This window comes from Lissotriton helveticus, chromosome 1_1 (assembly GCF_964261635.1).
Source record: "Lissotriton helveticus chromosome 1_1, aLisHel1.1, whole genome shotgun sequence".
In the NCBI taxonomy this organism is placed as follows: domain Eukaryota; kingdom Metazoa; phylum Chordata; class Amphibia; order Caudata; family Salamandridae; genus Lissotriton; species Lissotriton helveticus.
In genome coordinates this window covers 1,373,636,915-1,373,652,851 of record NC_136057.1, presented here as the reverse complement: position 1 = coordinate 1,373,652,851, position 15,937 = coordinate 1,373,636,915, and the positions used below count along the sequence as shown (strand labels likewise).

Sequence of the window (15,937 nt, the reverse complement as noted above, 5' to 3'; positions counted from 1 at the left end):
TGTAAACTTATTCTATTAAATAGAGTATTGTGTAAGAGTATTATTTCTTTAGGTGGGCACGAAGAGAGGGCAACATCTGGCTTAAGATGTGTTCCAAGTCAGAATTGATGGTTGATAATATTTCTGATCGTTCGCTTACCACTAGCCATTTAAGGTGCTGCATATCGCTTGTCAGAGGTATGTTTGGCTTTTGAGATTGCTGCCGTAAATCCTCAAATGTAAGCATAGTGCATAGTGGGTTGTGGTCACTCTCTGTTGTGTCCATCACCAGCATATCTTGCAGGATGTGCCAAATCTTTAGACTGATTAACATGTAATCAATCCGGCTTGTATGATGGCCATTGCTAAACATGTGTGCCCCTTGCTTGTCAGATCTTGTTCTTCCATTAACTGCCCTTAGGCCGTGTTCAAGGCTTAGGGCCTTCATCTGCAGTGCTACCTCTGTCCATTTTTAGGTCTCGCCTATTAATCCCGCAAGGGATAATAGGACGAGAGTATGGAGGCCAAACCAAGGTCTGAAACCATCGTGGATTTCCTACAGTTCGTGTGATGCACTCGTGCGGAAAGCGCATCCACATCAAAGCCATCAGCCTCCCTCCCACAGGTATCTGAAGCTTCCCCCAGCGTGCGCTCGGCCTCAGGCTGTTTCACTTTCACGGCCGCAAGGCCGTGCTTCAAAGGGATCCGCTCCCCCGCCTCCTGCTTCACATCTCCACATCGTAATTACCCTTTTTGCTTCTGATCAGCATAGCTGGCCTCGAGCCATGTTTAGCTGAGGTGAGAGCTGCTTGCAGAATATCTTACTTCCCACCCTCGCCATCTCCGGAGTTCCCCGTGGCTGCATTGCAAGCCTGTGCCTCTGCTGGTTTAATTTTACCTTCGTGCAATGTCACTGAATTTCTCCACATCGTAATTACCCTCTTTGCTTCTGATCAGCATAGCTGGCCTCGAGCCACATGTCATAGCGTAATTGCGCAGTCACCAGTTTCAATTTTAGCACCGCCATTCTACCACGCTGTTCATAACTTTGTGGAACTTGTTCTTACTTTGCTGTTTATCCAACTTCCCTCTTTCCAGACTCCAGAGATGTCTTCTTTTTATCCCTCAGTTTTCCACTTGACAATCACTTGTCGTAAGCCAATGACCAGGGTTTACCTTATGCCATTCGGCTGAGTGTTCCTTCTCACAGAACAGTGGGTTGCCCTGTAAGTAGACCTGAAGTAGTGTGTACGGCCCTCATTTCAGCTGCTGGGCCAATAGCATCTTTTCGTGTAGAAGCTGTCACGTTATCGGCCACCATTTAGCTATCCCTACAACAGTAGGCTCTTTAAAGTTCCCCAATATAACACCGATATTTCCCCAAAGACCCGGTGGACCTTCTGTTGGATTCATTGGTGGTACACATGCCTTGACACTCACAATTTCGTCCATAGTGTTGCACTTAAAAAAAAAAAACAGGAGGCACAGTTGGAAGTTGTATTAAGTTTATTACAGAAGTCAATTGAAACCCTGACTCCTGCCAAAGCTCTTTACTTTACTGAGTTGCGAAACCAGCTTTTCACCCACCCTTTCCAAGATCCCAGACTTGTGTAACTGCTCGCTGAAGTGCTGTAGCATTTTGTCATGCCATCCAGACAGACCCCAGCCCCCCCCCCTCCCCCGGGACACCGCTCCGATGTTTGGGTTGTAAGTTCTGGCGAGTGAAAATGCATGTGAAAATGCATGTACATCTAGCTAGTGGCCGAAGTGCTCCCTTGTAACACGAGGTGGGATATCTCGTGCAGGCCTTTCTGTTCGAGATTTACCAAACCTCCCAAGAGAAGTAAAGATGCAGTCTTCCAGTACCTACTCTGGCCCCAGAGCTCGCCGTGCACTTCGGGTTTTCTCTCTCCCCACTAAGTAATAAAGATCTGCACGTTTCCACTGTCCGTATTTTTCTATCTGTTCACTTCCGGGTAGTCCGTGGGTGAAGGGCTCAGTGACTGCCACAGATTGCCTTGGTGTCCAGCAAGCCATAGACTGACAAACTGGCTCACGTTTGGCCTCCGCTGAAGCGTGTCCAGTTGCTCGCATCATGCCACCCTGCATACGGCTCACTGATCTTTTATGCAAATGAATGTTGAACTGGGATTGAATGAATTGGGAAAGGACTAAGATCGGCCGCAAGGATGACCTGTCCTTTATAATACCGGGGCTTTTCGTTAAATGCATCCATGTATTTGTTTAGCTGTCACGGTGCTTCATGCAGAGTGACATCCCCTCCTCTGTATCTGCATTTCCCAACGGCCCCAGCTCACCCTCCAGAGACACATCTTGGCAACACGCATGCGTGGGCCCGCTGTGCACTGTTTGCTGAGAGAGTACTGTGTGTCTATTTTTTGTGCCTTTCTGCCCTCTGTTAGACTCGTTTTTCCCTTGTTTTTATGCCCTTATACCCTGTTAGACTCGTTTTTTGTGCCCTTCTGCCCTCTGTTAGACTAGTTTTTCCCTTGTTTTTCTGCCCTTCTTCCCTCTGTTAGACTCGTTTTTTGTGCCTTTCTGACCTCTGCATCACCACATCATCACTCAGCGCTACCCCAGCATCACTCAGCACCACCACATTATCACTCAGCACCACCACATTATCACTCAGCACCACCACAGCACCACTCAGCACCACCACAGCACCACCCAGCACCACCACAGCACCACTCAGCACCACCACGTCTCAGCAGCACCACTCAGCACCACCACAGCACTACTCAGCACCACCACATTATCACTCAGCACCACCACATTATCACTCAGCACCACCACATTATCACTCAGCACCACCACAGCACCACAACAGCATCACTCAGCACCACCACAGCATCACTCAGCACCACCACAACAACACTCAGCAACACCACAGCATCACTCAGCACCACCACAGCAACACTCAGCACACCACAGCACCACCACAGCACCACTCAGCACCACCACAGCACCACTCAGCACCACAACAGCATCACTCAGCACCAACACTGCACCACTCAGCACCACCACAGAATCACTCAGCGCCACCCCAGCATCACTCAGCACCACACCAGCATCACTCAGCACCACCACAGCACCACCACATTATCACTCAGCACCACCACAGCATCACTCAGCACCACCACAGCATCACTCAACACCACCACAGCACCACTCAGCACCACCACAGCACCACCACAGCACCACTCAGCACCACCACAGCATCACTCAGCACCACAACTGCACAACTCAGCACCACCACAGCACCACTCAGCGCCACTCCAGCATCACTCAGCACCACCACATTATCACTCAGCACCACCACATTATCACTCAGCACCACCACAGCACCACTCAGCACCACCACAGCACCACCCAGCACCACCACAGCACCACTCAGCACCACCACGTCACTCAGCAGCACCACTCAGCACCACCACAGCACCACTCAGCACCACCACATTATCACTCAGCACCACCACATTATCACTCAGCACCACCACATTATCACTCAGCACCACCACAGCACCACAACAGCATCACTCAGCACCACCACAGCATCACTCAGCACCACCACAACAACACTCAGCAACACCACAGCATCACTCAGCACCACCACAGCAACACTCAGCACCACCACAGCACCACCACAGCACCACTCAGCACCACCACAGCACCACTCAGCACCACCACAGCATCACTCAGCACCACCACAGCATCACTCAGCACCAACACTGCACCACTCAGCACCACCACAGAATCACTCAGCGCCACCCCAGCATCACTCAGCACCACACCAGCATCACTCGGCACCACCACAGCACCACTCAGCACCACCACATTATCACTCAGCACCACCACAGCATCACTCAGCACCACCACAGCATCACTCAACACCACCACAGCACCACTCAGCACCACCACAGCACCACCACAGCACCACTCAGCACCACCACAGCATCACTCAGCACCACAACTGCACCACTCAGCACCACCACAGCACCACTCAGCGCCACCCCAGCATCACTCAGCACCACCACATTATCACTCTGCACCACCACAGCACCACCACAGCACCACTCAGCACCACCACAGCATCACTCTGCACCGCCACAGCACCACTCAGCACCACCACATTATCACTCAACACCACCACAGCACCACTCAGCACCACAACAGCATCACTCAGCACCACCACATTATCACTCAGTGCCACCACAGCACCACTCAGCACCACCACAGCACCACTCAGCACCACCACAGCGCTACTCAGCACCACCACAGCGCTACTCAGCACCACCACAGCGCTACTCAGCACCACCACATTATCACTCAGCACCACCACATTATCACTCAACACCACAACAGCACCACTCAGCACCACCACATTATCACTCAGCACCACCACAGCACCACTCAGCACCACCACATCACTCAGCACCACCACATCACTACTTAGCACCACCACATTATCACTCAGCACCACCACATTATCACTCAGCACCACCACATTATCACTCAGCACCACCACAGCACCACTCAGCACCACCACAACACCACTCAGCACCACCACATTATCACTCAGCACCACCACATTATCACTCAGCACCACCACATTATCACTCAGCACCACCACAGCACCACTCAGCACCACCACAGCACCACTCAGCACCAGCACAGCATCATTCAGCACCACCACAGCACCACTCAGCACCACCACAGCACCACTCAGCACCACCACATTATCACTCAGCACCACCACAGCACCACTCAGCACCACCACAGCACCACTCAGCACCACCACAGCATCACTCAGCATCACCACAGCACTACCACAGCACCACTCAGCACCACCACAGCAACACTCAGCACCACCACAGCACCACCCAGCACCACTCAGCACCACCACAGCACCACTCAGCACCACCACAGCACCACTCAGCACCACCACAGCACCACTCAGCACCACCACAGCATCACTCAAGGCCTCCACAGCATCACTCACGGCCTCCACAGCATCACTCAGGGCCTCCACAGCATCACTCAGGGGCACCACAACATCACTATGCGCTACCACAGCATCACTGAACGCCACAGCATCACTCGTTGCCACCACACCATCACTCCGCGCCATCACAGCATCAATCTGTGCAACAATTCAACAACAACTGGGTCAAATATGTTCTCTCAATGTTTCAAGCTTTATTAAAAATGTCACAAAAAGATGTTAATATTTCACTTCTGTTCTTGGATTTTCATCACAATAAAATACACTAAACATAATCTTCACAAAAGTTATTTACAAAAGTTTAAGCTATTGCCATTATAAATTAGAATCACTTTCATTTAAGTATTAATTATTTTAAAAAATTAAAAGCCATCGTTATTTGTAATATCAATACATCTAAGTCACGTAAATACAAAACATGTTGCATTACAAATGCTATAGGTGTCACATTTGCAAAAGTTATAACTATTGGCATTGTAAATGACAAAGCTATTAATTTAGCTATTTTCAAAACCAACACATAAATAAAAATATTGTCATTTACAAGACCAATAGCTCAAACTTTCATAATGCAAGACCTATTGCATTGCAAATGCTTGTTTTGATTGGGGCTATTTCCAGACAAGGGATGCCCCACTGCTCATCTTCCTCCCCCGCTGGGTCTAATTCCCCGTTATCGAAGGGCTCAAAGGTAGTATTAAAGTCTCCCCCTAGAACTACTGAGGGAGACCAGGAGGTGTTGTGTAGGAGCTCATCTAAGCCAGTGATTGTATCCGAAAGCCTGGTAGGGGAGATGCCCCTGCATGGCAGAAACATGTTGACCACTTCACCATCTAGCTTGGGAAGCCATTATTTAAGACTGTCATACACTTCTTTTTAATCTTGACACCATAATTCATCCCCAATAAAGTTTTCCCTTGTATTATGGTAGCCAATTTTATTTAGCACTTTGATTTTTGTTCACACTTTCTCTTCACTGCAATCTATTTTCCCACACCATCTTACCCACACCGAACATTTGGGGTCGGATCCATCACTGGAGGTCTCGAAGAATTGGAGAAATACACACATTATCATCAGGTGTGTCTCCTTATCTAGACCTTGACCTGCCACAATCCCAGATGATGAGGCTCCGCCATTCGGTGGGCTGATGGGATTAATTTCTTTGTCTTCACACACATAGTTTTCCGACACATAGTCTCTTGCTTCTGTCTTTTTGCTCAGTCTTTGTTGCTTAGTGCTGACCACTATTAGTCTTTGTGTTTTTGTTACATGTAGACTGGTCTTTGTGGTCGTTAAATATATTTTCCCCTTGGACCCTTCCCAACTTGTAGTGTTATAGACATGCAAACCCAGACAGGAGGGCAGAAGTTTCAAGCGATGTAAGAATTGTTGTCCTTGTATGGAAATTAAAATTGAGAATTAAATGAGATTGTATATTTAGATTTTTTTTACTGAAAGGTATATAGAATTTGATTTAAAAAGAAGCATGTGGTTAAATAACTTATTTATTTAAAATAAGAAACTATTTTGTAGGAAATTGATATTTAATTAAAAGTAAAACAACTTATAATGTTTAGGTTTTGTTTACTGAATAAATTATTTATAAATGGACAGTGTTGAAGACCATTGGATTTATGCAAATACTGTGGCTGCATCAAGTACTGCACAAGCATGGATATACCTCATTTACAACATAACTTGCATATCTAGCAGCTTTCACAAAAAATACAGTTTCTAGCTAAAGTGAATCAAAATAGTGCTGCTAGAGAAAGTACTGGATAATTAGCTTTTTTGTGGCATATCTAGATAACCTTCCTGCATAATTTGTTCCGCCATGCAGCATAATATCAGTAGCTCTCATAATGGTTAATCCCTGCAAAGTGATTTTAGGACTGTCGTTATGATGATGAAATCTATATTTCACAGGGAGCCATAAAATATTTATCCATATCACTGCATTGGTTTATAATAAAAGTACCTAAACAATATCTGTGTATATGGTGTCCTTGTTTCGCTTATAAACCTAAGGTCTTCTCAGTTCTTCTATACAAATGTGCAGGATTCCTTAGTGCTTCCTGACACATATATAAGGTCTCCCCAGTGCTCTATGCAAGTATACAAGGACTCCTCAGTGCTACTATACACAGAAATAGGACCCCACCTCGCCTCCTTGTGCCCTCCTCTTTTATTTGAGGCTACATTTTGACAGATGCTGAATGCCAATGCACAGCCTGAGAATACCTTAATTTTATTTACATTGTTTTACAACAGGTTTATACCACAATCCCACCACACCTAACCCACTTGCATATTGCACTAATCAGAAAACATCCCAATTCACAAAAGGACACTAGAAAGCAAACATGGTGAGTTTAGGGATTATTTGGTGGATATGCACTGTTACAGATAGATGATATTGCACAGCTATGGAAGCTTAAAAAAATGTGTGTATTATTATCCCAAGATGTGAATGTTATCATACAGAGGTGAATGTTGGTACACAGGGTGGTTAATGTTCAGATATGAATGTTATCACCTGGAGATGGGAATGGTAAACCAAACATGAATGTTATTACAAAGATATTTGAATGTTGTTAAACAAGTATGAACAACGATAGTGATGTTTATTATAATACCCCAAAATATGATTGCTATTACAATGGCATGTAAATGTTGTGACACTTAGAAGTGGATGGTAACAAAGATCAATCAGTTGCTTCAATGTTGTAACACAAAATTATTAATATTATTGCAGACAGTTTCAAGTGTTCTACTACAGCCATATCAAGGGTATGTCATAGTGATTAAGTGCTATTACATAGAGATGAAAATGTTACTCCACTGAGATATGACTGATTTTACCTAGGAAGGTGAATGTTATTATTCAGAAATGTTAATAATTTAACAATGAGAGGTCTGTGTAATGACTGCAATACCTGGATGTTCATATAGCAAAATGTAAATGTTATTGTCAGAAATGTGAAAGCTATTACACAAGTATGAAAGTTATGAATGAAGTGAGAACACGACTTCCCCACTATATGACTGCTTTTGTCCAGAGTTGTGAATGTTAAAATAGGAGTTATGAATGTCATAAGGGAGAGACATGATTATTAGTACACTTAAATGTGCATTTTGTAACACCAAAATATGAGCATTATTACACCAAGATATGAGCATAACTTTGCCATTATTGTGAACGTTTTTACCACAAATGCAAAGGTGATTACATATGGATGTGTTTGTTGTTGCACACGTAGAATAGGTATTATAAAGATACAAATATTTCTAAACAGGAAAGTGAAGATTATTTTATAGTGATCTGAAAATTATTACACAGCAATCTGTTATCAGACAGTCAGTTGGATAATATTACAGATATATGATATTATTGCATAGAGCTTTTGACGTTATGACACAAGTATTGCAATCTAGCAATGTAATGGCTCTACCGATGGGAAGAACATATTACTTTCTTGTAGCTAAGTGTCTTTGTGGTGTGTAGGCAGCTTGGACCTGTTTGAGGTAGCAATGTCACCCCACTCCAGGCAGCTGTTACAGTTACATATAGTACCAGTACAGAGGGAAGTTAGAATAAATCCCTTTTCATTGGCTTCATCTTTCCGCTAACACCTTTGATAATCCTTTGCAAGGTTATCAGTGTTTTTCTTTCAACTAAGAATCATGAGTGCCCTAGAACCTGCAAGCTATCTTTTCTCGAAGCTTGTAAGATGGGATACAAGAGGGCAGTGTGATAACCAGTACTACATTTGAGCCTGGGGTTTCTGGTGCTGGGTGCCAGTACTTCACTGTCAATACCAGCCCGTGTGACAGCCTGCCACAAGCTGGCACTGTCTGGCTAATTTAGAGAAGACTACAGCAAATATTACCTGATGCTCAAGCCATTCTTATAGCTTAGGGTGCCTGCGATTGTCCGAATTGTCACACTTGTAGGAGTCTGATGGTTAGTAGTTGTGTCATTACTATCACTGGCAGAATAGCAGAGCAGTGTGTGATAATAAGCTGCAGTGAGCCCTTGCACTTGCTTTTTTTTTTTTTTAAACAAATTAAGCACTTGTGATAACCAACCTACACCACAGTGCTCTGGGATTTATGGCTACTTAAAAGGTAGCGTATTCAGGATCTTGATCACATGGTATACATTTATTGCGACTCGTTTAATTTGCTCCCAGTACAATCCCAGCTAGGTAGGAAGTTGTTGAGTTTACTCAAATTTGTATTGAGGAAATATGCTCCTAGGCCCATGTGGCAGTCTTGAAGATCCCAATCGTGGGATTTGTGTTCTAATGGCAGCAGTGCTGCCTTAGATATCGCAGAGCATGTCCTTGACACTTCTAGAATAAGGGCACAGCTGCTGCACATGCTTGGCTGCACACATTTCCATAAAACCACTGTGAGACTACCTCAAGCCTTTTCTATTTGAGGCAGATTTTTTCCTCTGGCCTTTGATAACCACTTGCCAAAGGCAAAAACCAAATGTATTGATTCCTGTGAACCTCAGTTCTTAGTTAGATTATCCGAAAGGCTCTTATTACTGAATTCTGAAAACCACCAGTAGAATATGTATTGACTGATAAATCAACATCTATCCAGACAGGCAAAGTAGCACTGAAGAAAATAATGTTCTTGTGGACACTTGGGCCCTCCTCCCAAAGCTTCTACAGATGATCAGAGTTACTCACTAGGTACACTATGAGGTGGCTATGAGCACATTTTCCACGGCTGGCTTTAGCTCCCAATCAACACTGATGCTAACCCCAAGGAAGGTGAGACAAAGGAAAGCAGAAGATTGATTCTGTTCGTGGTGTGCAATATATCAATTACAGGGTTAAAACGACCCTACAACTGCTCTACTGCGCCATATTGAGAGGAACAAGCCTCAAGAAACCCATTTAAAACATCTGTATTAAAACTTAGACCAAATAGCTACCGAATTACAGCTCAGATAAAAGTGTTAACATCTGATACAAAATAACTACTGCATTACTGCTCAACGAAAGGGCTACTAAAAAAGCAATTGAGTTACAGCTCAAAGAAGATCTACTTAGAGCTAAGTTACACAATTACAAATGGGTTACTGTTCTCACAGAATAGCTACTGTATGGAATCTAAAACATAGCTGATCAAAAAATATAGTTTCTGAATTACAGTTCTGGGGAAATTGCTAATTACAAAACAGCTTCAGATTCACAGCTAAAACCAATAAGTTAATCACAAAAAAAACAGCTAATCACAAAAGAGTTAAGAGTTAGAGCTCACGCAAAATAGCTGCTGAGTTACAATACTTACTTAACACCTAATCACAAAATAGCTACTAAGTTTAACCTCACAAAAAATAACGAATTCCAAAATAGCTACTGAGTTACACCTCACAAAAAAGAGCCAGTCGCAAAAATGCTACAGAGATACAGCTCACACACAAACAGCTAATCACGGAACAACTACTGAGTTACGGCTCACACAAAACAATCTAATCACAGAAACACTACTGACTTTCAACTCAACTCACGTAAAACAGTTGCTAAATTGCAGCTCAGAGTAGCTGATCACGACATAGCTACTGAGTTTCAGCTCTGTCCATATGCCTTTGGAATTAAACCTAAGAAAAAATGGTAACTGCTCAAGACAGCTGCTTCTTAAAGTAGCAACAACATGTATGTACTTCAATTGTATTACCTTGTTTGACTGCCATGTAATTCATGCATTTATCCATCACTTATTATCCTCCCTTTTCATTTAGCATTCGCTATGTTGCTGATGCTCACTTACTAGTTAATTTGCAAAGAATTATTCATGAGAGTCAGAAAAAACCTGCACTACTCCATGGCCCCCAGAACACCACTATATCAACGTAGGATACTGGGGAACACAGATTTCTGTATGCTAGCAGCATCTTTGGTAGCCATGCTCCTGAGGATAGGAGCCCACCCAGGAAATGTACAGGGCTATTGGAATTGCTCTTGTGGCTCATGATGCCAGAAGACCATGCATCAATTGGAAAATACTAATGAAACCAGAGATACCAAATCCCCAGGTTAGTTGACGTCTACTGTGACAAAGACAAACTTTGACACAAATGGTAGTGCATTTTAGCTTATAAAGGAAAGGCAACAGACTTCTATTCAGAGATCCTGACCAGCAGATGTGGTAAAGAAGTAGTTAAATTGCAATACTCCACAATCTGTTTTAATACGTTTGCTATGTTATTGCCTTGTAATGGCCACTTGTTTCCAGAGAAATAGAAAGCTGGAGGCAACAGAAAAGAAACAACACATATCCATAACTGTGATTTTACTCGGTTGGCACTGTACTAGTTGATTTTGCTGATTACTGTAACACATGAAAAAGGGGTTGTCATTTACATTGTTAGTTTACTTTTTACATGGGGGTGCATCTTTGTAGGAGGGGAGCCAGGACCCCTCATGTGAAGGGGCTTAGTAGCTGAGGATTTTTTGATGCAGGTCTATAGGGCTGAGGGTGGGGCAGCCATGGACACCTAAGCCAACGCTTTTCAAGATGGGGTATTGTGACCCTTCCGCACTACCATGTTCAGAGGAACAAACCTGAAGAAACATATACAAAGTGGAAATAGTCCAATGAAAAGTAGAAAAGGTTGCATTTGACTACAATCAAAGTGGAACTCCATAAAAACACAGCTCCAAATTTACCACCAAGCTTCTCCTAGACCACAGTGGCCAATAGTAAGAGCTGGAGAAATATCCGTAGCCAGATCTTGGTGTTGAGAGTAGTTGAAGAAGATATCCTTTAGAGGAAGGAAATCTTGAGTTGAAGTCTGAAAAGGGTCTTGGTATTCATTTCTAACAATTGGGTGGATCCTCGATGGCCCGAGATAAAAATCTGGTAAAGTGGAGAATTTGGGGTCCTGGATAGAGAGTTTGTAGATAATGGTCAGCTCAGTTCAGGACCTCGAAGAGATGCAAGTTCTGTTTAATGGACTGTTAAGGATACCAGATGCAAAAATCTTTAGAATTATGGAAATTTCCATATCCTTACAAGTGGAGTGTTCTGGTTTTCTAGAAAATGAGGAGTTCTGAATTTTGGTTCCCAGACAGTTTAGAATTGTAGTGTGTGTAATCTTCAGGATTCTTGACAGCAGAGAGTTCTGGATGATGGACAGTTCAGCATCTTCAATGACAGAAAGTTTGAAATGTTGTGAGTTCTAGATACTCTGCAGTCAGGCTCAATCTTCACTAGTGGAGAGTTTTGTATCATCGACAATAAAAAGTTCAGGGTAATGTAAAGTTGGGAGTTGTGGATCCTGAATGTGAGAATTGTGGAGCATGGAAACCTCTGGATCATGCACAGTGGTTAATTCTGGGAAAAAGGATGATGGGATGTTATAGCTCCTGGATAGTAGAGAGTTCAGGTTCCTGGATAGAGGGGAACTTGCACAAATGCCCTCCTTCATGGTGCCCAGGAGAAGCACCCTGAGTCCGCCACTCACCGAATCAAAGGCGCAGAGCGGTCATTGGTCACCGTTGGGCGGAGTTTGACAGTGGCAAATGGGTTGGTGCCCCTGGAGGAGAAAAGAAAGATGGGAGATAAGAATCTTTGCACTGAATAGAGGTGTCCTCCACTGACCTCCTCTCCCCATGTTCTCACATTTGATGTACCTCTCGTGGCAACGCCTCATCCTTGTCACTCCTGTCATCTCTCCCTCCTGGCCTAAATGCTACCTTATACCTTATGACACTTATCAACTCCTTCAGGTCCCGATCTGCCATACTTTGCAATAGGTCAGGCCTCCCTATCCTCTAGACATCATCCACACCTTCTTCTCCATAGCACATCAATACCTCATGCCTCAAAAAACGATACCACCATGCCCATTGGACCACACCTACTGAGCCACTTTATCAGATATACTTATATCACATGACAATAATGTTGCATCCACGTTGACTTAAACACTAAGTTACATGGAGGCAAGTATATCTGGAGCTAATAATAATCTGTACCCTGCAATGTAGATGTAGGTTATACATAATCATATTGGTGTTTGCCCGGGCTCTTATATATTCTTGACACAATCTATTCCCCTCATCCCTCCATGATCCAATTCCTCCTTTCAACCCACATGCTTCTATGCCCAATATCCACATATTCTTTATGTCCGGTTGCCACTAATGCTTCCATGCTCCTCATGCACCCAGCCAGTTTCTCATGCCACCTGACTCCCCACCACTCATCCATCTTTGCTTAATCAATTTATGACCATTCAACCCTCAATGGGCCTCGCACAGTCTTGCCATATACCTTTCTCCATGCTTCATTCCCCATCCTTACCCCTGTGCTCATTACACCATATCCTCCCACGCCAATCACAACCCATGACCTGTAGGACAACTGTACCTGGGGAAGAGCTCACGTGGGTGATCCGAAAACTGTAATGAAGAAAAGTAACAAGACGAGTTTAGGGAAAGAAACATTATCAGACCTGTTAGGTAAAACAGACAGTCGGATCACACCAAACGAAGGGGCAGAAGATGCAAAAATTGGTCAGATATCATCAGGAGATCTGGTCAAAGCTTTAAATGTCATTTATTACAGTAGATGCTAAATAAAGGATATCTGAAGGGGAACATTCTCAGATTAACTGTACACACCCGCTTATCGCAGATGTGGGTTAACTGTGGTGAAAGTCTGATGTACTACTGACCAATTATGGCACTTGGATTGCTAGGCAATACATGCAAGGTAAGCAAGCATCCTGGCACCAGGAGTCTGTGTTGATGCCACATGCAGAAAACAAATCTCCTGGCATATAGCATCACATAGAGGCTAGGAACACTACAGAACACGGCATGCAGCCTCACCCAAACCAGTGCTCACTCTCTGTCCTGCACTGTTCCTCCTTTGCACTTCCTCGCTCGCATTGTCTCCTCTTTCTGTTTCCCCCCAATGTTTCTCTAATACGTTTGAGGGATGTATGATGGCAGCCTGAACACCTAGTGGTTGACTCCCTCTCATTGTGTTTCCAGTTATCACCGGGGCCTTAATCTGATTTTTCTTTTTCCAGACATTTATCTGGTCTCTAGGGGGTTGGAGGCAAAATCTATCTCACCCTCTTTTTTCTGTGATGTCAAGAGACCTGGAAGAGTGAAATTTAGAGCTGAAACATTTATTCAGCCCTGAAAGGCCCAGGATTGACCTGTTTGTTGTACCCATTAGAGTATTCAACTATTGCACACAGTCACTTCACTCAGAGACCTGGTGCACAAGTCTTTAACGAGCCCAGGTGGCAAATTTGGACGGATTACATGGACCCAGCGAGATGCTATACAGGATCTTTCAATATTTATGTCTGTCCCTCTGAAATTGGGTGTTTAAATGCCCTAAGACTGAGCCCACTGCCTTAGGACTGATTATGAGTGAGCCGGGAACGTGTCGGTATTTTTCTTCACCCAGTAAATATCAATGTCATAAAATGGGGAATTTATCGGGTGTAGTAAATATCCCTTATTTTCTCTGGGAAATTATGAATTACATGCCAAATCTGGTTATTTCAACACAAAATTGTATATGTGTTGGGATTTACCTAATGTATTTCACACAGTAAATTTTGACCTGCTGAAATTCAACCAGGGAATAAGTGTAGTACTTACTACAGTTCTCTGGATTCTGATACATCTGCAAACGGGCTTACAAAGAGATTGTAATTTACTGGCCCACTCAATTTCAGGGCCTGAAAGTTCACTCTTGATCTACAGAGAAGACTGGGAGACCTCCTGCTGCAGGTAGTAACTCTTTATCAATATTTTTTTATTGCTAGACTTCTGGTTTCCTGTAACCTACAAAGAACTCCAGAAATTCTCATGTTTGGCCTTTCAGTGTGATGGTGTAAGTACATTGTGGCTTTATCAAATTATACTCCTAAATAAAGAACCTCTGTGTTCTCACAAGCGAATGTACGATTCCAGATGCATCCAATGCTGGGCCACGGGGGCTAGATCCAGATTTTCAAGATGACCACTTTCCATGTTTTTGTTTTGCTGAGTTATATCTTATGTGGATATCCTAAAAATCTGGCATGGATTTGGCCCTCTTAGACCTACGCTGGGAATACTTCTACTGTTGCATGCTTGTGCTCATTTTGTTGTTCACACTAAAGGTGTTCCTACCTTCGAAGTATAGAAATCTTCCTTAAACAGAGTAATAACCACCTTTCTCATTGATGGCATCATTTTTGTCATATCTATATTTTGAAACAATCACTGTGTCAGTATATTTTTTTCACTGGGTCCCCTATTTTCCATGATGTACTGTTTGTTTGAGGTGTGTGGAGTCATGCTATGGGTGGGGACACTTTATTGCTCCTTTGCAGTGCCCCAAAGGACCAAGAAACTCCACACTGAATCCTCTCTCTGCTCTGAATCAGTCAAACTTATGTTTTATGATTATTTTTTTATACCACTGCAATCAATTTGTATCATTTATCTGAGTAATTTGTACAGGGCTGTAATGTGGCTATGTATTGATGTTTTATGACCAAAATCTTGTCACAAAACATTAATACAGTACCAACTACTGTAAGGTAGGGGGATAAGGCATTCCCAAATGAAAAGGGATCTCCAAGGGACCACCTTCCCCTTTGTGAATGTGAAAAAAAAATAGTTCAAGAGTAGGCAGTGGTCCCAAGGACCACTGCCTACTCTTAAAAAAGTTACTATTTTATGTTTAACTCATCCTGTTTCCCTTTATAAAAAACGGGCAGCATTTAAACATAATTGAAAAAAATGCTCTATATACAAGCCCTTAAATGCACAGTGATGTAGCTAGGCCTTGTGCTACCCACGGCAGTCACAGCTTTTGCTACCAGGCAGCTGCATGAAAGAGCATGGGGGGGGTTTGCTGGCTGTTTCTTGCATTGCCGCCTGCGGCAGGCGC

At 43.7% G+C, this 15,937-nt stretch overlaps 1 protein-coding gene across 2 annotated transcripts in view; it reads right to left on the bottom strand.

Moving 5' to 3' along the window:
• Positions 1-5,177: 5,177 nt before the first annotated feature.
• The window catches only part of BAIAP2L2 (BAR/IMD domain containing adaptor protein 2 like 2), a 194,430-nt gene continuing 183,670 nt past the window's right edge, over positions 5,178-15,937 (bottom strand). For both annotated transcript variants that reach the window (XM_078683827.1, XM_078683830.1), the window contains 2 exons: positions 13,403-13,434; positions 5,178-12,566 (listed from right to left, as the gene is read on the bottom strand). In XM_078683827.1, coding sequence (XP_078539953.1) covers positions 12,491-12,566; positions 13,403-13,434 — 108 coding nt within the window. In that variant the 3' untranslated portion in view covers positions 5,178-12,490. The remainder of the gene's footprint in view (positions 12,567-13,402; positions 13,435-15,937) is intronic.